Below are 26,695 nucleotides of genomic sequence, written 5' to 3'. Positions count from 1 at the left end.
ACTTTGTAGAATATCTTTAAATGCCTCTAGAATCAAATATAACTTCCACTTGTTTTCATAATCCTTCCCCTATCACTTCAGTTTTCTTTCTTAGCCAAGAACCTTACATACATCTCAGCCATAATGTCCTACTTGCTGTTCTTCACATATCTATCTTCAATTGTCATCCCTTTACATCAACTATCCCTCATGCCTGGAATACTTTTTGCTCCTCACCTCAACCAGAGTCCCTGGCTTCTTTAAGACTCAACTCAAACACTAAGTTGCTAGTGTCTTTCTCTATAAGGATTAATCCTCTCTTCTCTGTAAACATCTTATGTGATTCATGTACAGGAATCCTCCACTGGAACATAAGCTTCTTGAGGGCAGGGACCATTTTTGTTTTTCCTTGTATCATCAGCACTCATGATAATGCCTACTACATAGAAGGTGCTGAATATATGCTTGTTGACTGATACAGGAATCATCCCACAAATTATTTCACTTGTTTCCTAACAGTATTAGTTATTTTTAGATTCCTGGCATTTATCATATATTCCCAGTTTCCCCAAAGAAAACCAAAAGGACAATTTGTTTCTAATTCATTACTGCTACAAGAGGTACTACTATAAATATATTTGTGCATATAGGGGATTTTCTTTTTATCACTAACTTCTTAAGATACATGCCTAGCAGGGAGATCTCTGGGTCCAAAGGCTATGGATGGATACGAGACCAACTTTTGAAGAGTTTTAAATGCTAAGGAGAGGAGTCTATATTTGCTCTTGTGAGTAAATGGAAGTTCCCACAAATCAGCTAAGTAGGAAAATGATATGTTCACACCTTCACTTTAGGAAAATCCCTTTGGTGGCTATATGGAGGATGGTTTGAAGAGAGACATATAGAAGGGAGAACAATCAGAAGACCACTGTTACACACCTCTCTGGTGTAGTTACTACACCTAATTTTATAGTGCATCTTATGTTATTCCCCTAAATTTCCTAGCAGCCATGTCTAATTGAAATTTTTAAGCATATTACTTTTTTGCACTATTAATCTATATTGGATTGCTTTCTGTTTTGGACAAGGGAAAGGGGGAGGGAAGGAAGGAGGAAAATTTGGAATTTGAAATCTTACAAAAATGTATGCTAAAAATTACCTTTACATGTAATTGAAAAAATAGTGCAAAAAAGTAATATGCTTAAAAATTTCAATTAGACATGGCTGCTAGGAAATTTAGGGGAATAACATAAGATGCACTATAAAATTAGGTGTAGTAACTACACCAGAGAGGTGTGTAACAGTGGTCTTCTGATTGTTCTCCCTTCTATATGTCTCTCTTCAAACCATCCTCCATATAGCCACCAAAGGGATTTTCCTAAAGTGAAGGTGTGAACATATCATTTTCCTACTTAGCTGATTTGTGGGAACTTCCATTTACTCACAAGAGCAAATATAGACTCCTCTCCTTAGCATTTAAAACTCTTCAAAAGTTGGTCTCGTATCCATCCATAGCCTTTGGACCCAGAGATCTCCCTGCTAGGCATGTATCTTAAGAAGTTAGTGATAAAAAGAAAATCCCCTATATGCACAAATATATTTATAGTAGTACCTCTTGTAGCAGTAATGAATTAGAAACAAATTGTCCTTTTGGTTTTCTTTGGGGAAACTGGGAATTAAAGGGAAAATCCATAAAAAAAGAAAAAGAAAAAACAAACTTCCCCCTCCTCTCCACCCCAGTGAAATTAATATGCTTCAAACTACATTCAGACAATATTTCTTTCTCTGGATATGAATAGTGTTTTCCATCACAAAGTCTTTTTGAATTGTCTTGGATTATTGTATTGCTGAGAAGAACTAAGTCTATCATAGCTGATCACATAATGTTGCTGTTGCTGTGTACAACGTTCCCTTTACTTGACTCAGCATCAGTTCATGTAAGTCTTTCCAGGTTTTTCTGAAATCTGCCTGCTCATCATTTCTTATAAAACAACAATATTCCATTACATTCATATACTACAACTTGTCCATCTATTCCCCAATTGATGTGCATCTCTCCATGATTTGCAATTCTTTGTCACCACAAAAAGAGCTGCTATAAATATTTTTGTACATGTGGGCCCTTTTCGCTTTTCTGTGATCTTTATGGGTTATAGACCTAGTAGTAGTTATTACTGGATCAAAGAGTACAGTTCTTTGGGCATAGTTCCAAATTGTTCCCCAGAGTGACTGGATCAGTTCACAACTCCACCAACAATGCAATAGTTTTCCAACATCTTTTTCAACATTTATCATCTTAATTTCCTATCATACTAGTCACTCTGACAAGTGTGAGGTGGTATTTCAAAGTTGTTTCTTTCAGGTCCTATGTATTAGCATTTTCACAAATAGCAATTCTGTTGCTTCCTGTCAGAAAAAAAAGATGACAAACCTAGAGATGGAAAAATCAGAACCCATCTAGTCCTTCCTCCCCACTGCAACTCTCACATCTATTTTACAGAGGTGAAAATGGAAGCTTGAAGAGGTCTGTGGACTTGCCCAAAGTCATGGTGGCTGTCAGAATCCTTGATAACTCCAATCTCAGAACAGAACAATTAAAGAAAATGAGTGTTGGTATAATGTGGGGAAGAGGGACAGAGCAAGGAGAGAGAAAAGGAAGAATCAAGAAAGCTATAATGCAATTGCTTTTTGCAATCTAAATTTAGTCTTTGGTAGTACTATCAAAGTTTCCAGAATATCCATTTATCTCTGTATATAACCCTATTAAAGGGGCTGAGTGATTTGAATGGTACAAATATGGAACCTCTTTAATAGCACCTGATCCCTTCCTTCAGTCTTCAACAACTATACCAATTATCTCTAATTCAAGGAATTGGGATGCCTGAGTGAAACTTATATTCTCAACTCTCTTGAGAAAACTGCTCCACAAAGTCAACTTATCCAGGCAAAGGACTAAAAAGTGCAAGCTCTGTAAGTAGGAAATGCCCAAGATAAGAAAGAGAATGGAGCCAATACCTTCGATTTAATTTTTAAAAGTCATTATTATTCTGTCAAGTATAAGTTGCTCAGAATTTACAAAAAATGCATGAAATGACAGAAATGAAGGAGACAAACATTTCTACCTTGACTATATGCAGTTAAAATTAAGTTCTTCGAGAAACTAATTTTCTATGAACTAAATCTGCTAACATTTCAAATGATGATATACAGAGCAAAAACTGTATTATGCATGGTTTTTGTATCTCCAGTGCTTACCAGAGTGCCTGATGCGTTCATAAATGTTGACTGATTAATTCTGTAAACACTTAGGCTAAATTTGCTAGACTATTTTAATTTTGTTGTATAATGTTTTTATCCTTTTAAATCATGGAGCCTAGTGGCTAATAGGTTTTCAGAAGTAAAAAAAGCAAAGTAAAAAAAGTTGGTAGCTATAAATGGAAGACAGGGTTCCTACTTGGAGGGACATTAAGAAAGTCAAAGCATATCAAAATTGGGGAGATGATTCTGGCTTTGTAATCCAAATAGTAAATCATTAGATGGATATGCTCTTTTTGTCTGCTTAGGTCCTCTAGATTTGAGGAAAAAACAACTGGTTGAATTATGTCACCTAATTCTCAAGCAAGGCACCATTCATTATTCCCACTTGATGTGTGTATAATGAATTAATCTCTAATGATTAAATTTGAGGGTGACATAACTTAAGAAGTCAAAAAAAAAAAAAATACCTGGCTCACAATTTTTCTCTCCTCCCCAACTTTTGACTTCATATAAAGTGATTTAACATACACATTATCTTTCAATCTACTCACTTCCTAAGGGCTATTAATCCTCTTATTTTGGCTACATGAAAAGATAGTCATATATATAATCTTGCCACCATCTACATCTAAGTTCAAAATTCTGAAATCTCCTTATCTAACCATTAACTATGGCCTTTCATTTCTCAGTCTTCTCAATGAGAAAAATAAGTAGTAGAGTTTCATTTTGGAAAAATCTAATAAAGAAGTTTTCTGGGGGAGAATTCTGGGAAGACGGCAGAGGAGGTGGGTAAATTTTAAACTCTCCAGATGTCCCCCATATATAGGACAAATTTGCATCTCAGGGCAAACATAAGACTAGTGAAAAGTCAAGATGACTTAGAGGCAGAATACAACCCAAGATGATATGAAGAAAAAACTTGGGCTGGAAATTAACCTGTTTGAAGTGCAGAAATCTCCACAGAAACATTTAATGGGGCTTCTTGATCTAGCTGGGTATGGCTGGAGAACACAGCACAACCACAGAGACTTTCACCTCCCAGACTGTTCAGTTGTTTCAATCTGAAAAGGCTTAGTGAACCCATAGGCTGAATGGGAATGTCAGGTCCAGATGTGCTGCTGAGATGTGGTCCTGGGCAAGAAGGAACCAGCATTTAGTGAGTCCAGAAGCAGTAGGGCAGGAACACTGTTGGCTGTTGACACTTGGAGAAGGGTGGTGATGATCATGGTTTCTGTTTATTCTGTTTAGAGTGGAGAGCTGAAGGGAAATTTGAGGCACCTCCCTTCTACCCCACAATTAAGTGCTTACATGAATATTTCTTATTTTTAAAAAAAATGGAATCTGCAAAGAACCACCCCACCATTGAAAACATATTATGGGAACAGGGAAGACCAGGGTTCATCTTCAGAGAAAAACACTTAAGTAAAAAAAAGAAAAGAAAAAGAAAAAATATCTACCCCAAAGAATAATGTGAAATGGCTCCCTGCCAGAGAGAATTTAAAGAACTCAAAAAAGAATTTAAAAATCAAATGAGTGACACTGAGGAAAACTTAAAAAACAAACAAACAAACAAACAAAAAAAAAGAAGTTTAAGAAAATAAGTTAATCAACTAGAAAAGGAGGAGCACAGTCTCAAAGATGAAAATAATTATTTGAAAAATAGAATTGGGAAAAGGGAAGCCAGTGAAGCTATGAGAGACCAAGAAATAATAAAACAGATCATAAAGAACGAGAAAATGGAGCAGAATGTGAAACATAAGAAAAACAGCAGATCTGGAGAACAGATCAAGAAAAGAAAACGGTATAATTGGACTGCCAGAAAGTTGTGATCATAAAGAGAACTTTGACACAATGCAGGGAAATAATCCAAGAAAATTGTCCTGAAGTAACAGAACATGAGGGGAAATTAGAAATAGAAAAAATTCACCGATCACTACCTCAAAAAGATTCTTTGTAGAAAACACACAGGAATATTATTGCCAAACTTAGAAACCCTAGAACAAAGAGAAAATTTTGCAAGAAAAGAAAAAGAAAAAAAACAATTCAGATATGCTGGAACTACAATTAGAATTGTTCAAGACTTAGCAGCTATAATAAAAGACTACAGGTTCTAGAATCATATCTATTGATAGTCAAAAGAACTAGGCCTTTGCCCAAAAAATATCCTATCCAGCAAAATTATCTATAATTTTGAATCAGAAAAAATAGACCTTCAACAAACTTGTATATTTTCAGGACTTTCTGTCAACCAAACCTGAACATAACAATATTTAACATATGAAAGATCAATTTTAAGGAACTTAACATAGGACAAACTTATTTTTCTTTTAATATGGGAAATGTATATTATTTAAGATTCATATCAATAATAGGGTAACTCAAGAGTCAGGGTAAAAATTGTAATCGTATTATACAAATGAGGTGCAGAGGAAAAATAGACACAGAGACATTCAAGGGGGAAGAACTCATAGTTCTGAAAACTTATTCACATTGGGAATGGGTTCAATAGGCAACACTATGAATATACAATGAAGGGTACAGCACCCTCCAAAATCTTTAAAGAAATTAAGGGGTAGAGATAGGTAGATGGGGAAGCAAAGGGTTAGGGAAGAAGACAAGGGAGGGATCTTGGGTGGGGGAAGTTAAGTTAATAGCAAGAGAAATTATAGAGTAGAATTTAATTAAAGAGTCAACAGGGATAGACAAAACACGTGTGTATGTGGGGATGTGTATATATCTGTATATATATCTATATATGTACACATAAACATATCTTAACTGTAGCTTACTTGGGGTTAGTAGGCGGATGAAAGGGGGTAAAAATAAAGTAAGATAGGTATGCAGCAGAGAATCAAGGAACGATTTACAAGAAAGTAAATCAAAAAATAGATATTCATCAGAAGTGAGTGCAAGGGACAATGTAAAAAATTACACAGGCATGGGTTCTGTCAAGAAAAAGTTATAATTATGGGGGAAAAAAAAGACATTCATGAATATCATTTCTTCTACTAATATATACACTTTTTTGATTTGGTAATTTGTTGTCATATTTTAAATACTCCCTGATGTTCTGCTAGACACATGACAATGTTCTCTTTTGTTATGCTTCATTTTGTTTTGTATTTCTTCTCTCTTCCTTTCTTGTCTAGGGTCACTAAGATACCAAACTATCTGCCTGCAATCTCAGTATCATCCTTAAATACAAACTCACCCCATACACCCAATCAGTTGTGAAATCTTTTCACTTCTATTTTCACAATATCTTTCATATATATATATATATATATATATATATATATATATATATATATATATATCATATTATCTTCACTCATAAAGCCACTTACCCAAGTTTAGGTCCCTATTGCCCTATGACACCCTAAATTCATCTTCCTGTCTCAAATCTCTCCAACTTCATTCTATCCTTTAGATAGCTGCTAAAGTGTTTTTCCTGTCACAAAGATTTAATCATGTAATTCTTCTATTCAAAAAATTCCAGTGGCTCTTTATTACTTCTAAGATTCAATACAAAATGCTCTGTTGGCATTTATAACTCATCAATACCTGCCTCTTCCCTGCCTTTCCTTATACTTAATACCCTTCTATAAGCACTATGATACTGTTACACTTTATTTTACTTCTCTGTCTTTACACTGACTAATCCCCAAACCTATAATGCTATGCTTCCTAGATTCCTGTCTTCCATCAAAGTTCAACACAAATGTCACCTTGCAGGAATAATAATGTTATGCCACATATAATTATTAATAAGCCTGTACTAGTTTATATGCAACAAAGACATTCATTTCCAATTACTTGGCAGATAATGAGTAATAGTCAAAGCACAATTACAAAATAGAAGAATAAAAAGCTAGATGATGTAATTTCTTTGAAATTATCTTCAGTGCTTTTCTCAAGTACTGAGCTAATATAAAAACATGGCTTATAAAATAGATGGAGAGAAATAAAAGTTTCAAAAATGTAACTAGTAGGAACTGAATAATTAGTGATAATTAGGAAAAATTGATCCTCCTGCTGTTATTTTTAATTTGCCTACTGGTAGGTGGGAAGAAACTTCAAAGCCAGGATACATGTGGAGTCCTAAGGCTCTTGAATACGTTTTTTGTACATTTGTAACTTAAAGGAATAATAAAATCATAACATTTTTATTTAACTGAAAGTCTGTGGTGTATTTCACTGCCAAATCTTATCATATTCCAATCTAAACTTTCTTCTAGGTGGCAATGTTCAGCATCCTATTCAATTCAATTACAAATAGGTTCTGATTAGTATCTTCAGATTCACACCGATTACTTCCACTGGACTAAAACCTATTGACATATTTTACACATATTTACTACTTATAACTTCAAACAGTGTGAATCTGAATAATTGATCATTTTCAGGGGATTCATTATTTGTGCTAATTGCCCCCTTCACCAAGTCTGCCCTATGCTCTCATCCATTTACTCAATACTAAATATTTTGCCTATTTATACAAATGGTAAATAAAGGGGAAAAGTAAAAGGAGAAAGATTCATTTTCCTAACTATGTAACATAATTATAAGAAACAAAGATACAAATGATCATAAATCATAGATTTAAAGTTGGAAGGGATCTCTGGTGAGGAAACTGATTGAACTACCTGAAAAAGAGAAAAAGAGCAGTTACAATAATAGCTGGCACTCACAGGGCATTCATTTAGTGCATTCATCCCTTTTCCCTCCTTATACATCCAACTATCTTGACAGAACAAAAGGAAAGGACAATGTATTTTGGCAGATTAGCTATTCCAGGACACTAGGTACTTAAATGGCTATTAATATTCAATAGCTCAATATTCTAAATTATTTTAGTAAATGGGCTAAAACAGGTTGAGGGTAACTGAGGGGTGAAACCTTTCAGTGAATTGGGGGGATGTCTAACCAAGCATAGGAAAACTTCCTACAACAGAATGGGCAATTGAAAACAATTTGTTCCAAAAGCCATGAAAGCAGCTGAAGTAGGTGCTACAGAGTTCTTCGGATTTGTTTAGATATGGAAGATGCCAAGGGTTATGCACTGTATTGCAGGTTATACTAGTAATCCTGACTTTGGCTTTGTCACTGGACTTTGATGACTTTGTGGGAGAGTAAAGCCAATGACTTTGCCTCACTTAAATCCAGTTTATGTGATAATCAAGACATCACCCATAATATTTTATTAGATCCCATGGCAACAGGCAAGTGATGAAGTAGCAGATATACATATGCAGGGACCTGTAGTGAAAACCCTTGCACATATGGGCCAGGCCATCGGCTCAAAAGCTCCAGGATGTCTGAATAGACTTCTTGAAGCACCATACTATTCACCTACCCGTATAAGATAAGGGCTAGAAAAGGTGCCCTAAAAACTGTCTGTTTCACCAACCCCTGGTTTCCTTACTGTGACAGGCTGGGATCACACCCTGTGGTTAAACCATCAGAAAAGGAATATAAGAAAATGTTTGCAAAGATGATTCCACTCATGATCAGTACGTGGAATGTGGCATCCTTAAGGACAACATGAAGTCCATAGGTCTGAAAGACAAATAACTCTTGTTGAGCAAGTATCGCTTTGAAATAGTAGCCCAGAAAGAACTGGATAGAAAGTGGATGTTCAAAGATCAGTGAAAGGCTGAACTAATGGTAGTACGGTATAGTAACAGAAAATTAGCATTTTATAATTAATGATAAATGTGGTAAACTGAAGAAAAGCTCAATGAACTAAGAGAATAATTCCCAGGATAATCAAAATAATATAAAGGAAAAGGATACTGAAAGACTTCCTAGCTCTTTGCTCTACCCAGTGACCAATCTTTACTTCAGAGGAATGATTAAGGATGCTTTCCACATTTCCTCTGAGACATAGTGAACAAGAGGTAGGGAATAAAGTAAATCTTTTCAAATTTAGAAAAATAAAAAGAAATAGTAGCCCTGGGGTAGATGGAGCCAAGATGGCTCAGAGAAGAAATAACATACATGAGGTAGTTTGGTGTAGAAATTTGTCTCATCCTACAGGGAAGTAGGAGGAGAAAGATATAAAATAAATAAAGTTAGATCTAAACAATTGGAAGAATATCAAGTGCTCATAGATTGTTTGAACTGATATAACAAAAATGACAATTCTACCTAAATTAATCCACTTGTTTAGTGCCATACCAATCAATTGCCAGGAAATTACTTTATAAAGCTAGAAAAAATAATATCAAAGCTCACCTGGAAGAACAAAAAGTCTAAAGTACTCACTCAAATTTATAAGAATACAAGACATTCCCCAAATGATAAATGATTAAAGGATATGAACAATTTTCAGACACAAAAGGTAAAGCCATTTCTAGTCATATGAAAAAATGCTCACTATTGATTAAAGAATGCAAATTAAGATAATTCAAAGGTACCACTTTATACTTCTCAGATTGGCTAAGTATCACAGAAAAAGATAATGATAAATATTAAAGGGGGTGTGGAAAAATCAGGACACTAATACACTGTTGGTGAAATTGTGAACTGATCCAACCATTCTGCAGAGCAATTTGGTATTGTGTTGAAAGAGCTATAAAACTCTGCATACCTTTTGATCCAGCAGTATCCCTCTACTGGGTCTGCATCCCAAAGAGATCCTAAAAAAGGGAAAATGTCCTGTGCAAAAAAAGATCTGGTAATTGAATGGATAGCTATCAATTGAAGTATAATTGAATAACTTATGGTATATGCTAAGTGAAGTGAGCAGGAACAAGAAAACTTTGTATACAGCCTAAGTGATGATCAACTGTGATGGACTTGGCTCTTTTCAATGATGAGTTGATTCAAGGCAATTTTAAGAGACTTGTGATGGAAAGAGCCATCCACACTCAGAGAGAGAATTATGGAAACTTAATATGGATTAGCACTTGGTATTTTCACCTTTTGTTGTCTGCTTCTTTTTGCTTTTGATCTGATCTTTCTTGTGCAATATGATAAACATGAAAATATGTTTAGAAGAATTGTACATGTTTCACCTGTAATGGATTGCTTGCTGTATAGCAGAAGGGGAGGGAAGAGGGAGGAAGAAAATTTTGGAACATAAGGTTTTATAAAGGTCACTGCTGAAAATTATCTTTGTGTGTGTTTGGAAGAATAAAAAGCTATTACGAAGCAGCAACTCTAAGTGAAACCAAAGTTCTTTCTCAAACTAAACTGCCAAGCATTCAGATTCTACTGCAGAGAATGAAACTACAGTGGGCTAGCCACATTGTTGGAATGCTAAATAGGTTTGCCTAGACTATTTTACAAAGAATTCAAACAAGGCAAGCTCACAAGCACACAAGCACACTCTCAAGATCTCCTTGAACAACTCTGGAATAGATTCTGAGGCGTAAGAGACAATGACACACAGATCCATCCAATATAGGTATTGCATCAAAGAAGTTGCTGTGCCGTGCACCAAGGTGATTTTGCTTTAAGCTTAGAAGCAATAAGTAAATAAATATCACATGAAAATAAGACAATATAGAATAAGAAAAAACACATTTCTGCATCCTTATGCATTTCCTTTCCTATATACAAAATGGTATATAAACATAAACAAGCAATTTTCATAGGAAAAAATTCAAGCCATTGCTAACTACATGACAAAATGCTCCAAATCTAATAATAAAAGAAATAGAAATAACAAAAAACAAAAAAAAAAATTTCCCCACATACATCAAAATGGCAATGTAAAAGCTGGTAAATATTGGGGATCATGTGCTACGGGAAGAAAGGTATGTTAATGCACTATGGGTGGAACTATGATCATGGAAAACAATTTGGAGTTATAACCAAAAAGTCACTAAATTTTAATACCACAGAATGGCCTTTGCAGCATAAATAGTATGATAACATTTCTATTTTTTTGTGATATGAAACAATATTCACATGTAACATTTAACTTTAAAGCAGATATCACTTCTATCAAAAGTAATAGCAATCTTGCTATTAATTTTTGTTTTCCTGGTAACAGATGTGATCATGTAAAAGAGATAGTATATAAATATCCACAAATGAAAAAATATGCAATACTTAAAGAAATATTGTTATTAATTAATATTTCTCATTCTCTCACTCTACCCTGTTCATTATCTCTATATAATCAAAAATCAGTAAGCATTTAAAAAAAACCACAATTATCTTATTTGATCCTCACAGCAATAGTACAAGGAAGGAGCTGTCATCATTTTCATTTAATAGATGAGGAAAATGAGGCAAACAGAGGTTAAGTGACTTAACCAGGATCACACAGTAAGTGGGTAGCACTGGATTCTGTGCTCAGGTCTTCCTGGCTTCATGCTCACTCTTTGTCCACACTTACAGGTCCATATGTGATTATGGACATTTGTTTGTTAATAGTTATTAAAAAAAAATTTCAAGTATGCTATCTCTGATGAAAAGATGTAACTATGTAGAAGGCTTTAAAGATTTTTAATGTTAGAAAAACAATATTAAATAATAAAGTAAATTAGTAGATAGTTTAAAATAGCTATTAAAGTAATTAAATTTCATGCTTCTCATAGTTTCATGGAAATATGGTAATAAAAAAACAAAATAAGTTAGAATTGCAAATTACATATATACTTATTATGCTGAGTTTTGCAATTACATTCAAAACTAGGTTAAAAAATATAATCCCAATTTGGCTTCTTTTGAAAACTAAGCACATATCTGGAATATCATTCCTATCATCAATTGAATTTTTTTTTGTTTTTGATTACCTTAAACTAGACTTGCCATTTCATCTCATAGAGAGTTCCTGATAACAAATTATCTTCTAATATGGGAAATTAGCCACTCTTCTTCAACTTGTGGTCTTAAGAAATTTTCTTGAGTCACTGGGAAAATGTAGCTAACTATATATCAGAAGATGGAATCAAATAGGGTCCCTACAGACTTTGAGACTTAGCCATGCTACTGTCAACAATATCTCCATACTGCTGACATTCACATAAAGCAATGTGACAATCCTATTGTAGCATGAGTAACGTAACCCACAATGATTCTTACCTAGCAAATTAACTTGGTACAAAGATATGGTCAGCTGTGTTTTTCTCAGTCATTGTACAAATATTAATTAGATGCTTATATTGCTGATCTCTATGATAAGTGCTAAAATTCACTTTAGGTGTACTTTAGGTAAGATAATGAAAGGAAAAGATAGTCCTGGCCCTCACAGTGTACATTTTAATGGCTGAGATATTATAAAGTGATAAGAAATGCATGGATTAAGTTCTTACTCTTTTTGATGGCAACTTTTAAATGTTGCTTTTCTTCTAAGTTTAAAAGTTTATGTATTTTCACATTGTCAGACATACCCATGATCAAATGTAAGTATATAATACATTTTCTAAATGGTTGAGTCAATTTCCCACAATTTTAGATTTTCACCAATAGTGCTCCCTTTCAATGGAACAGATGGCCAAGCAGTAACTATATGGTCAAAGGTAGTTTTTAGAGTTCACATTACATATTACAATACTATTTTGGGTGGAGAGGAGGCATATTTTGTGACTGCCAGTAAATACCATTTTTTAATGAAAAAAAGTTTTAATATTGAATTTTTGCTTTAAAGAATTTATTTCCACCTGCCAGTAAACATTTATATTTATATTTTTCCTTTGAAACAACAGCATAAGCCACCTTTAGATTATCTTAAAAAAAAAAAAAACCTTCTATTCTTAAACATGTCACAATATAAGAGTGACAATGCAGAATAAAAAATAAACCAAATTGGTGCATGATTCTAAAGTTTTTAGTGAAGAATGATACATAATTAATGCAGGAAACCCGAAGACATGAACTATATAATTAATTTTGTGTGTTTAAAGTTACATAAGTTATAAACAGTATATCTCTAGTTAAATTCGTTCAAAAAATTTGCTATGTTACCTTTCATATGCTATATAGCCTTTAAGCTCTGAATACATGATTTACTGTTCTTAATGAGAATCTATATCAAAAGACTAAATCTTTTTGGATTTAAAAATTAGTACCTTAAAAAAATAGGGTTGTTCTATGGGTGCTAATTAGCCTTAACTATAATGATAATGATAAATAACTTTTAAGAGTAAAAGCCATAAATCATATTGAGAAAAATGAATGAAATTTATATAATCCAATTAATATTTTTCAAAATATATTATTCCACTCTTTTACATAAAGATATTTTGATTAAGGTAAAATTTAAACTTGATTAAAACTCAAATAATTAAATGCAAACCCCCAGGTCTTAGTAGGATAAATAATATAATAGATAATATGAAAAGCAGATTTAAATATCATATTATAAACAACAGTTGAATTTTAATTCTAATGAACTCTACTTAAGAGTACGCACATTGGTTAAAACAAACTGAGAACCACCTCAGGAGGCTGCTGATTGTACAATGAACAGAATATCAAATATTTACTTAGAGATTTCAATTCCTGTCTAGGTAAATGTTATGCATCTTCATATGTCTTTCTAGGACACTACTGGTATGCTTAGCACTACACAGAGAAAGGAGAAGAGCAAAGTGCCCCAAAAGGTTTCATTCTAAGTAATGGAGGCAATATAGTTCAGGTAAATTCATATCTGGTTTCAATATGATGGTCTTATTTTAAGGCAGGGTAAGTATTATTATTGTCAGTGTATACATATTTCTTCAAGTATATTAACAACTGAATAGTTCGTAAGAGTACAGTGTTTTGAGGAGAAATTTTAAAAAAAGGTATGAAGAATAAAATCCCAAACAAAAAGGCAATAGGGAAGAATAGACTAAAATAAATTCTTAGATATAAGGTGACGGCAAAAGTCTAATAATAGAGGATATCGGTTGAGGATTGAACCCTTTAAAGTGAATGTATACCAATTCAAATGAACAAAGGTCATGATATTAAATAGTAACTAGTAAGATCCTAAAAATTCAAAATAAATATATATTTCATTTACTATTTTATATAAATTTGAATTTCAAATTTATATTGCAGACTACAGACTACAAATGACATAATTGTTAATACAATCTTAGTGTTTCTTGCACTTTTCTTTTTCATTGCAAACTACATAATCTTTGACAATCAAAAACATTTCAAAATAAAAATGGAGGACTGACTATACAAAAAATTCCAAATTTTTTAAATAAAGAAATATGGATATACATTTAACAAAATAGTAACAAATTTCTGCATCCTTATGCATTTCCTTTCCTCTATGAACTTTTGGAAAATCTATTATTGATGTTCTTTTCTCATGTGCATTTACTACCCAACAACACATCAATGCTCAGTAAAAGTATGGTCCAAAAAAAGAAGTCAACACAACGACCATATATGAAAAGGCACATCTGGTTCTGTCAAAGAAGGTATATTTTAGCATTGGTTTTTACAAGTCATAACTATAATCACTTCTTTTTTCTCTGGTTTTCACTGACTTTCATAATGAAGCAAAAATAACTTAGGAATGCTTTATTTCAAGACATATAAAAAAGTATTTCTGATGCACTTCAGAAAAAAAAAATGGCTTAGAAGGGAAATGTGAAAATAGGGAAAATCAATAATTTCAATAAATTTGTGAAGACAATTCCTAAATATTCATTATAAAAAGTCCAAAACACTGGAAACTCAGACTTGGAATCAACTTCAGAAATCATTTAGTCTAAATCTTATATGAACTTTCCCTATAATACTCTGAGCAAATGTTCATTCAGCTTTTATTTGAAGGACTACTGTGAAAGAAAATGCACTCTCTTGAAACAGCTCATACTACTTTTGAATAGCTCTAGATTTTAGAAAGCTTTGAATTCTCAAGAGATTCTACTATTTTAAGAAGTCATAATTACAATTACATTTGGAAAAAGGATTCTTGCTTTTAACACCAGCAGCATATTAGTCCTCTGGATAAACACCAAACTGTCCCCTACCCCACTCTCCAAAAAAGAGAAATTGTATTAGAATATTTATTATAATATTTGGAAAGGACCTGTCATAACTCACCATTTTCTTTCTCTTGTCCTGTTCTGTAGGTGGCTCTTCATCCTCTGCTACTTTGGGCTCTTCAAAATGAGACATCAACATGCAGCTAAGAATGTAAAATAAAAATTAAGACATATGGACACAAAATCAAACTTGAATGTTTTTAAATAGCTAACTCAAAAGTATTAATTTTATAAAATTAATGTAAAAGTCTGATGTACCTAACAAATTAGGAAGTGGCTATTCCTACTACAGTAAGAATTTTCATTTCATAATTAGAATAACAAATCCTATTCTGTAAGTGTATACACACACACATGGATACTGATTTAGTGAGAATCACAAAATTTCATATATGGGAATAAGACGTTATTCCCTGCTGCCAGAAGAAAAGATCCATGAACTCTAACTGTAAAAGCAATAGAAAGGGCAGCTAGGTGGCACAGTGGATAGAGCACTAGCCCTGAAGTCAGGAGGCCCCGAGTTCAAATTTGACCTCACACACTTAACACTTCCTAGCTGTGTGACCCTGAGTCACTTAACCAAATTGCCTCAGAAAAAAAAAAAAAAAAAAAAAAAAAAGAAAGAAAGAAAGAAAGAAAAAGAAAAACATTTACTATGCAAAATTTCAAAAGTCTGATGGAACTAAACTGATAAATCAGTTATTCATAATTCAGGATTTTTTATTTTATAATTACAATCATAAAAAAATTAACTTTTACACCATTATGAATGTAATTGATTTAGTAGTAGTTGAAAAATTTCCTATGGGAAATAAACCGTTTCCCCATTGCCAAACCTACATGACCTCTAATTGTAAAAGCAATAGAAAACAACACTCATAATAGTTCCACTAATTCTTCTCTGGAAAATCATCACATAAAAAATGTCCCAATAGACTTTATACCATTAATACATGATTTAAAATAATATAAAGCTCATTTAGAATTCCACTCAAAACAAGTCAAATATCTGGTTTTTGTGTGAGGTTTGCATGTATAGCGGTCACATAACTTCACTACATCTAGAAAAATGTCATACCAATAATCAGTACAATGCCAACATATGAGACATCACTAAAAAGTGATATCTGGCATTTATTAGTGAGAATTATGCTTTAAAACTGCAAGGTGATTTAGAGTGCTTAGTGAAGATTCCAGTAAATCAGAAATTTCTGGATAACACACGCACTACAAAGAAAAAATTCCCATTTTTTGATTTCTCTTCTTATGAAGAAGATGTAGGGATAATCACAGCTAGCAAAGCCAGCAGGAAGCAAGACTAGCTTGAAAGCAGTTAATCTTTGACCTCTGGCTTGAGAAAATTTGGCACTACTGAAACTTTCTGGGTCTCCAGCAGTTCTCTTGATAATCTTCTTTTTCTCTACTTACACAATAACCACTCTAATTGAGGTCCTCATCATCTTTTACCTGAACAAGAGTTCAGCATCTATAAATCTCTAAGTATTCTAATTCATTCTCTCCATAAGGATGCCAAAAATATATTCCTAAAACAAAGGCTACACCAGTCCTCTAACATCAAGAATTCTAATGATTTCCTATTAAAGGGATAAAACAAGACCTTAAAGTCCTTCACAATCTGGATTCAAGCCTACTTTTACAGACTTATTTCACATTACTTTCCTTTCTGCATCCTACTTTCTAGCTAAATTGTTCCCAGTGCATGACCTTCTATTGCTCTCCATAACACAACAAGATTCACCCTGTCAGGGTGATCTGGGACAAATTCATTCTATCTTTTAGATTTTAGCTACCTCATATCTGATAATGGATTTGATAGCCTCAAAGGTACCTTCTACCTCTAAATTTATGATCCTATGATTTCATAGTTTAATCTCAGTTAACTTCACATAATTTCTAATTTCGATGAAAGCTCAGTTCAGATGTCAATTGCCACAGGAAACCAATCTTGATTTTCCTAGTTGTCGTCTTTGCCCTCTTATCAATTATGCTGAACATATTTTATATATAATTTCCTGTGTATGTTATTTTCCCAACAGAGTACATCAAACTGTGACTTCTCTCTTTAATCTCCAGACCTAAATTTCTAGTCTGCAGACATTCCAATTTCAATGTATATCTGGCATCTCAAATTCAATCTACCAAAACAAAGCAAACAAAAGGCCAAGCTCCTTATTTTTCCACAAAACCTATTCCATTCTTTCTTTTCTCTGTTACCTACATTACCCAATTTTCCATGTTTCATGTCTTAGTGCAAATAATGTCCACTTCACCCATACTTCCCATACCCAATCAATTTCCAAGTCTTATTGGTTCTACCTGTGCAAAGTCATTCACATAGGTCTGCTCCTCTGGATTACTACAGTATAAACAACACCATTACCACATGATCAGACAATTACAAAGTCTTCTATCAGGTCTACCTGCCTCCATTCTTACCCTCTTCTTCACACTACTAACTGAAAAAAAAAATCATTTTTTACATTATTTGGTCATGTTTTTCATTTCTTCAAAAATTTGCTGGGCCTGAAATTTAAAGTCTTTTATAATTTATGACATTGTATCTTTCTAGTTTTTTAATCTTATACTACACCTTTGTATAGGGTGCTCCAGCAAAATTAAATTGAACTTCTTAACTTCTACCGGGTGCAAAAAGTATAATTCCTATTTCTTTTTGTATCTAGCTAACCACTCATTCTATTATCTAAACCATTTTTCATTTATTTTTAATGATTATTTTTCATTCAGTTTACATACACACACACACACACACACACACACACACAACACTGAATGAAAAAAATCAAACCACTTCACTTTCTAGCATGATACTTAAGTCTAAGAAAGCAAAAGAGGTGAGTTTACAGAGCCATCATTTAAATCTAAGTACTTCTTCCAATTCAAGTTTTCTTGCCACTGGATTTTTAGAAAATGATTTCTTTATTACATATTTTAATCTCTAGCTATAGTGAGGTTAGATTTTTATGACGTTCTTTCCCTCAATTGGTTTCTTCTTACATCCTAAAACACAGTCCAATTTAAAAATGAACAAATATCATAGCAGTACCACAGCAGCAATTTTTCTCTTACCAAAAAAAGCTATACACAAGATAATTCTCCTAAGTTATTTAATAATGAAAAGGCTTATTCTTTCTGCTTTTAATTAAATGAAGACATAACTAATTAAAAAACTGATAGTATTTTTAAACTCAAAATGAGATTCATAGTTTTTAAATCTTCTTACACAACTTCAACTTCTTAATATTTCTGGACAAAAACCTGCATCAAGATATTAATGACTTGTATGATGCTGTCTTGATTACCCATGATTATATGCAGAACATAAAATGGTCAATAATCTGCTTATAAACAAAGATTTAAATTTAATAGTTTAAAGAGAAAAACAGCTCTATGAAAGTATGTAAAAATATAATCAAAGAACTATAACTTTAAAATATAATTTTCAATATAAGAATATCATTATATAATGTTGTTAAGATGAGTCTTATAAAGGAGTCATGTAGAATAACCAGAAAATTTCTTTGCCAATATTCTAATTACTTAGAACTAGAATTAGTCCTTAAGTGTAATTTTTAGCTCTCACATGAGCATCCAGAAACCATCTGTCTTAATAACAGTTTTTCAGCTTCTATACATTTCAGGTTAAGAGTATGAACAGATACTTTGTTAAAGAGGTTTTTAAAGAAAGTTAACCCAAGAACTGGGAATAATGACTTAAGAAAATTGTTCATTCAGGGATTACAAAAAGCTTTCAAAAGCAGTAGCTGCTTCTACAGGTGCAAAAAAAAAAGGTTTTTTTCCCTTAGCATTATTAATTCATTCTAAATTGGGAAAACAATTGAAAATTTTAAAAAAATCCAGGAAAGACTATCTTTTTTAAATCTATGAATAAACAGGAAGAGGAAGTTAAAAACGGAATTCTCTAAGTAACAATACTTTTGGTTTTTTATTTTGACCTGGCTAAAAGTCTTTTAGATTCCAAATTCAGCCAGCTATCATGTACTGTTTGTTCAAAGAAAGAAGTTCAAAGCTGGAAAGACTTTTGACTTAAGCTTTATTTATTTTCATGAATAAGGGAACTAAGGCACAGACAAAGTCAGTTATTAATCCAAACTAAATAGTAAAGCCGTAAAAATTCAATAAAAAGTTCAGCATTTATTAAATACCTATAATAATACACAAAATATAAGTGCACTAAGAGAGGTGCAAAACAACATATAATGGAAGTCAGAAGAATAGTATTACCTGCAGTGATGAATCAGGAAAGGTTTTATGAATAAGAAGGCAATAAGGGATACATAGGAATTCAACCAGAGGGAGAAGCATATTCTAGGTATAAGGAGTAGAATAAGGAAAGACAGGAAAGAGAGAAAAGGTTTGGACACATAATAGGCTATAACCTAGATGTCCTCAAAAACAAAGTTCACCATACTATCTAGAAAAGAAAACTTGATGTCTTCTCATTTTTATCACTTGTTCTTTCTCACTGCCATTTTCTAAATTCAAGGCCCTTTCTGGGTCATAATATTGTCTTCCTAACTGGTTCATTTTCCCTATCTCTGATTTCTCTCTTTTCCCTTTCATTTTACCAATCTAAATCCTACATTTCCTTCAAAATGAAAACTTAAAACAAATCCTACTATTTCTCGAATTCAGCCAATGGTTTGGAGAGGCCCAAGTCTGAAAAGAATTTGATGATAATTATTATTCAGAATTAAGATGACAAAAAGAAAATGAGCTAAGTCAGAAGTAGACAAGCCATCAAGATGATAAAACTGAAGTTGAAGTTAAGAAGTCACAGAGATCTTTCCAAAAAGTGAACTGATAACAGTAGAGTCTTTCTGTGAAGTAAGATTCAAAGTATTCAAGACCATCTTACTTAGAAGAGGAGGCAATCTATTCCAGAACTCAGATTTGGACTCCTCACAAGAGCATATAAATGCTAGATGGGAAAGTAAAGATGAAGCTTTTTTTGGCTCACTCATTACAGAAATCCTACAAATCAGAACTTGTCCTCACAATGCAGCCATACATAATTAAATACATTTACATGTTAATAAAGACATACATACATATATATGTATATAGTTGAAGAATATAAGAATCTGATATCAAATATTGTGTAACTGGTCATACAGAAGCAGAATTTAGAATACTGTATTAAAGACATGTCTGTTAGATATACAAATTAAAATTATCCAATTGCTAGGAAATATGAAGAATGATTTTTAAAATATTCCATATTTCAGCAGAAAATTTAAAAAAGATATGAAATTTATTAAACAAAATTACATTACTATCTTTATAAACCTATCCTTTTACTACTACTACTACTACTACTACTACTACTACTACTACTATTACTACTATTACTACTACTACTACTAAAAATAATAATATAGCATTTAATAGATTTAACTATTAACCAGAACCCAGTAAAATTAATTTTCCTGCTTACTCTCTATAAGTTCCTGTTTCAGGATCTTCTGTCATGACATCATGTAGGCCTTCCACTGAAATGTTAATAATGCCACAGAATTTATCCTGGATGACTCTGGAAGGAAAAAAAAAAAAAAAGAAAAATGAGACAAGAGGAAAAAATAAACAGATTATTATTGAGAAAAATGTTTTAAAAAGAGAATCTTGAGTTCTTAAACATGTTCATAAAAAAAAACTTAAATATATTTCTTCAGGTTTAAAACTGTCATGTTATGACTCACACAAATCAGGAAACAATGATAGTTTCAGAAAACAAAAACATTTTCTGTTTAAATTTTGAAAAAAAAATCAAAATGTTTTAGTGCACCTTTGAGCAATAATCTTTCCTCCAAGCAATTTGGAACTATGCTCAAAAAGTTATCAAACTGTGTATACCCTTTGATCCAGCAGTGTTTCTCCTGGGCCTATACCTCAAAGAGATACTAAAGAAGGGAAAGGGTATGTGCCAAAATGTTTGTGGCAGCCCTGTTTGTAGTGGCTAGAAACTGGAAAATGAATGGATGCCCATCAATTGGAGAATGGTTGGGTAAATTGTGGTATATGAATGTTATGGAATATTATTGTTATATATATGGAATATTATTGTTATATATATTGTTATATATAGACTGTGTATTACTGTGTGTTATATATAGACTGTATATATTGTGTAATATAGACTGGGCAGTCTAAGCTGCCCAGAGTAAAGTTTGGTTATTACTCGCCGCCTTCTTCCCAGGTCCCTATCTCACTATGCTTTTTTATTAGTAACAAACTGCCTGTCATGTTAGCCTTACTTCAAACTACTTTGTATAGATTTTGGATTCAATTTTCTATGTGCCTGGTGTAAGATTCTTGATGGCCAGTATAAGTTCATTTTTGTCTTTCTAGCTCTATCACATAGGACAAGGAATGTCACATATTAGCCAAATTCAAAAATATTTTTTGAATTGCTGAATTGAATGTCACTCTTCTCCAAAACTTCCAGTGGAATTCCATTGCCTACTCAAAAAAGGATAAAATCCTGCTAATGAGCTTTTCATGATCTGTCTCCATCCCACCTTTTAGCTTTATCTCATGCTAGCCTCTTTTGTGTACTTAACATTCCAAACAAACTAGGCCACTCATCATTGCACATTATTTGTTCAGGCTCTTTCTCTCAAACAAGCCTGAAATTATCCTCCCCTTTTCCATTTCTATCTGTTCAAATTTATCTATTCGTTTAAGAATTAATTCACAAGGTCCTTCTCCATGAATTTTTTCTTCTTTTCCACCTCAGTCTTCAAGGTTCTTTGCTAGGAAATCTCCTTTGGATAAAATTATCTTCTGTCATTGTTATCTGTGTATATATGTTTCCATGTATTAAATTATAAGCAAAGTCTGGGTCACTGCTATTACTGCATTCCCAGATCCTAGCACAGTATTCTATGTACATGATGCACTTAAAACCTGTTGAATTAAAATGTTACAGAATTTTTATGGTCAGTAGTAGTTCTTCATCTGACCCACAAAAGAAGCTCATGTTTTTTGAATGATTCTTCTGGTAGTGACAGAGATACATTTAATTCTCATCCAATCCTCTTTTTTCTTATCCTCCTGTTGGGATCTATTTTTGAAATCACTGTAGAGAATAAAGATGTAATCACTGTTTATAAAACAAAGTTTTATATTTTCTCTGTCCAAAACTCCTTGTCATTCAAGGCCTGGATCTATCAATTGGCCCAAATAACTCTAACCAAATGATTTTAAACATCTTATAATATATCACAATCACTGACTAAATTACTATGAGCCTTCTCATTATATTTCAAACTAAAATTAACTATGGAAAACAAAAAAGATTTTAATTTCATGGTCTCCAGAATAATCTGATAAAAAATAAAATTAAATGTGATAGTGAAACAGTAATCTATTAAAACACAACAACATTTTTTTTCAAGCTACTGATCCAACCTGTGACTTTTCACAGAAACAGAAATTATACATTTAAACTAAAATTAGTGTCTCCTCTTGGTACTTTCTTGGGAATACACCCCTTTTTACACAATATTTCTCTGAATATTTATAGAAAACTATAATAATAATTCTCATATTAATGATAACCATTGGGAAGGAAATGAGATTACAAATCCTTAAGAATATTTCATTCCAGTATAGAATGAAGAATCAGACATTGAAAAAAACCTTTATTAAACACAAAACAGTGCTTAATAATTTTAGATAAAACAATGGGGAATAGATTTTACACTTTAAGAAAATAAGTTTTAGATGTTTCCACAAACATCAACAATAGTTGATGCCTTATTCTTGAAAAATAAGAAAAGAAACCTACTATTTCTAGAATTATTCATATTAAGAAAATGTTGGAATTTTGCCTATGATCAATTTCACAATGCCTAAAATGTTAAGGTAAGTCAAATCTGTTTTCCACTTTGCAAATTCCTTGACTTGGAATCTTTGGGCTCCCATTCCAACAGCTTATGGTCTTCCATTTAATTCTATCCATATACCCTTTGTGCACCACCTCCCACATTTTAGCTATCTTTCCCCAAGAAGATTTATCTGTACAGTATAACAATTCTGTAGGCTTTTATTTTTGTTTTAGATAACCTGGCAATCATTGTTACAGACATGATGCACATGTTTATAGAAGGCAAAAAAGCATAATTTGAAACTAACAAAAACTAGTCACTCTTACAACTATTGAACCTAAATTTAATGCCAGCAAACTTTAGGACCTAGATTTAACTGTTTGAATAGAGAGATTAAAATGTTTTACTTACATTATATTGTGTTTATTTACCAATTGCAAAACTGTAGGTTATATTGCTTATTGCTAGCTTAAAACAACAATAACTACTACTGTTAATCACCATCCAAATCATAAGATTAGAAAAATTTTCCTTTCCACTTGTCCTAGCATGAAACTAAAACAAAAACTATGAGAACTTGAGGTTGAAAGAAAATTACATAGTATTACCTGTAAGCATGACTCACACACATATACTGAAGGGTTTGGTTCATGTGTCTATATTTATATCCATATTTATGTGGATAGAGATGTATGTAAAATGGTTTTATTTATTTTCTGATGTTGCCACAAGTGGGTTGGCAATAGGGAATAGTAGACAAAGAGAGATTGAAGCCTGGCAACACAATATAGATGATGGACATTTGTCTGAGAAAATAAGATAGAATAGGATCACTTGTCAATATAGAAGGGGTTTGACTCGGTAAGGAAAAGGGTCATCATTTCCTGGGAGATGGAGGGAAGGAGGAGAAACTGAGAGGAAGATATCTGAGTGATGTTAAGATGAGGAGAAAAGAATGAGCCTCAATTTCTTCACTAACATATGCAAGATTCTCAGTTGAAAAAAGTAAGAGGGAAGCGATTCTCAGGAAGATAGGGGGGAAAAAAGGTCCGAGACTGAATATGACAGTGAATCAAATAGTACGACTTACTTCAGTGAGGGACAAACTGAAATTATTTAACAAATCTGCGTGGTCTGTCTTAGCATAATTTCATGGTTTTCTCTAGCTATTTTATTCAGCATCAGGTGAATATGAGCAAAGGAGCTGAAGGTGAAAGTAATGAAAAGTTGGCTTGACAAGGTATAATCATACATCTAACAGGGTAACAAGGGACCCAGGTGTCAAGGATACTGTCCATGTATCAAGTATATAAGGTATGTCCTTATAAATATTATCTTCATTTTATAAGTGAAGAACATGAGTCTTCAAAAACTTATGTTAGATGACCAGGCTGTAGCTCATAAAGATGGATATAATATTGTTCTTTCCTCAAAAACTTTACAATGTAGAAAGAAGTTAAGATTTTTTTTTCAGCTGAAGATTAAAATATATATCACTTCCATCACTTTGAGAGACTAGCAGACAGTTTCAAAAAGAAAATAGTAATGTGAATTTTCTTTTCTCCATAGTTGGTAAAACATAAGGCTGTCACGAAAATATGTAGTCAATGAAAAAAAAAAACAAAAACAAAAAAAAAAAAACACCACCACAGAAGAGCTAACAATTAAAAACAATCTGAGATAATGGTGGCAAAATATATACATTATAACCACAAGAGAGAGGTAAAAAGGTCTTTAAAAAAATAAGCAACATCTCATAAAATTTAATCAGGTTTGAAAGGGTCTTTGTCAAGAAAAAATTCAGATTCTAATGTGCTATATCAGATAACTGATATTAAAACAAATTTCTTTTCTGCACTCATATTTTCTTTGGAGTATCAGATCTTGAGGTAAGGTAGACTGAGATGTAATGTTCTTCTGATTATTTTTCATGTGTATGGAACAGAGACATAGTGGTCTGCATTCAGCCACTCTTGGTAACACTTTTTGATAAGACCACCATTAAAAACAAGCATAATGTGAGTCTCCCAGCCTAGGAAGTTCAAATTTGAGTTTTTATGAAATAACAACTTACATACAACACAATGCTATAAGGCATACAAATATCTTCAGAATAATCTCTTTAAGACAAAATATTACTTTCCTCTTTTTACAGATCAGAAATCTGATGACTTGGATATAGTCACACAGCTGGTAAATATATGACAGAAGATTTACTCACCTACCCTTATTCCAAGTCCAGAATTATTTACACTACAGTATGAAAAAAGCTTATATAAAATGCCAAAAAGAAGAGATTACCAAAAACCTTTATGTGTATACATGTATCTCTATCTAACTCTATCCATATACACACACACACACACAGAGAGAGAGAGAGAGAGAGAGAATATTTCATGTTAACAAATAAAGTGTTTTTGATATGAAAGATTTAATGTTTCTCCATAAGGAAGCATTCTGGGAGGAAAAAAAAAACAAAAAACACGAGATGCACAAATACAAATGTAATACTCTAAGTATGATTCCAGACCCAGAAATCTGATTATATAAAAAAGAGAAGCAATTTACCTGTTAAGGAAATTAAATTCTTCCTTCTATCTCCCTTTTTCTTCTTTAAGTTCATTTTGTCCTGAGTACTTGGAATGATCCCTTTAGTCACCTTCTCCTTTCCCTACTTTCCCTACAAACACCCCTAGATCCTTGGAGATTCCTCTGGGATCCAGACTACACCTCTCTGACCTTTTCTAGTCCTACTGTATTGAAAGGGGAAAAAGAGGAAAAGTGAGAAACATAAGGAAGAGGGCATTCTGTTCAGGCCAAGGCTGCAACAGAAAAAACGTTCCTTATATTCCCAATAGAATTTTGAATGCATTTTCCCATTTTAAAAAAATGGCAACATTATAAAAGGTAGTTCCTTCAAGTATATTATACCTCTAAAAGTTATCCAGAAACCCTAAACACTATCTTTGTAATCAGTCAACAAGGACTTATTAAGTGTTTAACTATATTCCAAGAACTCTTTTAAGCCCTGAATAGAAATATAAATAAAGAAATAGTTCCTACTGGTAAGGAGCTTATGTTTTAACATCTTTTAAAGACTATTTCCATGGAAAAATGAATTACAAATTACATATCAACTACCTATTAAAAAAAAGGTAGAGCACTATTTGCCCTTTAATAAGTGAGAGGCTACGAGGAGAAAAAGATTCTTCAGGTGACTTAATTCAGAATTATGCAATGCCTGTTTATAGTTTAACTGTTGAACTTATACAAATTTGTAATAAAGAAATATTTCTCAAAAGACAGAAACTACATTAAAAAAAAAATAAAGAAGAAATTAACATAACTTAAAGCTTTCCAAATGAGAAATTTCTAGGGCACTTTTAAATGAAATAGGTGATAAGCAGTTATATATAAACCAGAGGAACTATAGTTTTTAAATGTACAAGATTAAATTTTAAAATCAAGTAATTAAAAACTCAAATATAAAATGAATACATATGAAAAGTCCACCCATAATAGATAATGAATTTTTCAATAATCCTTTCTTACAATCTGATTTTCTTTTTTACTTAAGACAACTGTAAATAGCTTTGCTTGTTTCATAAAAACACAGTCTAT

The 26,695-nt window shown here is 32.5% G+C and overlaps 1 protein-coding gene across 2 annotated transcripts in view; it reads right to left on the bottom strand.

Moving 5' to 3' along the window:
• The window catches only part of IPO11 (importin 11), a 191,012-nt gene that overhangs the window by 8,644 nt on the left and 155,673 nt on the right, over positions 1-26,695 (bottom strand). Inside the window, exons 28-29 of one of the 2 annotated variants that reach the window (XM_003759391.4) lie at positions 20,683-20,778; positions 15,244-15,328 (exon numbers count right to left, since the gene is read on the bottom strand). In XM_003759391.4, coding sequence (XP_003759439.1) covers positions 15,244-15,328; positions 20,683-20,778 — 181 coding nt within the window. Of the gene's footprint in view, positions 1-15,243; positions 15,329-20,682; positions 20,779-26,695 lie in introns of those variants that run through there. The other variant, XR_004233756.1, reaches the window with a different exon arrangement.

Source organism: Sarcophilus harrisii, chromosome 1 (assembly GCF_902635505.1).
Source record: "Sarcophilus harrisii chromosome 1, mSarHar1.11, whole genome shotgun sequence".
Classification (NCBI taxonomy): Eukaryota; Metazoa; Chordata; class Mammalia; order Dasyuromorphia; family Dasyuridae; genus Sarcophilus; species Sarcophilus harrisii.
The sequence above is the reverse complement of the archived record's forward strand: the minus strand, read 5'-3'. Positions and strand labels throughout refer to the sequence as shown.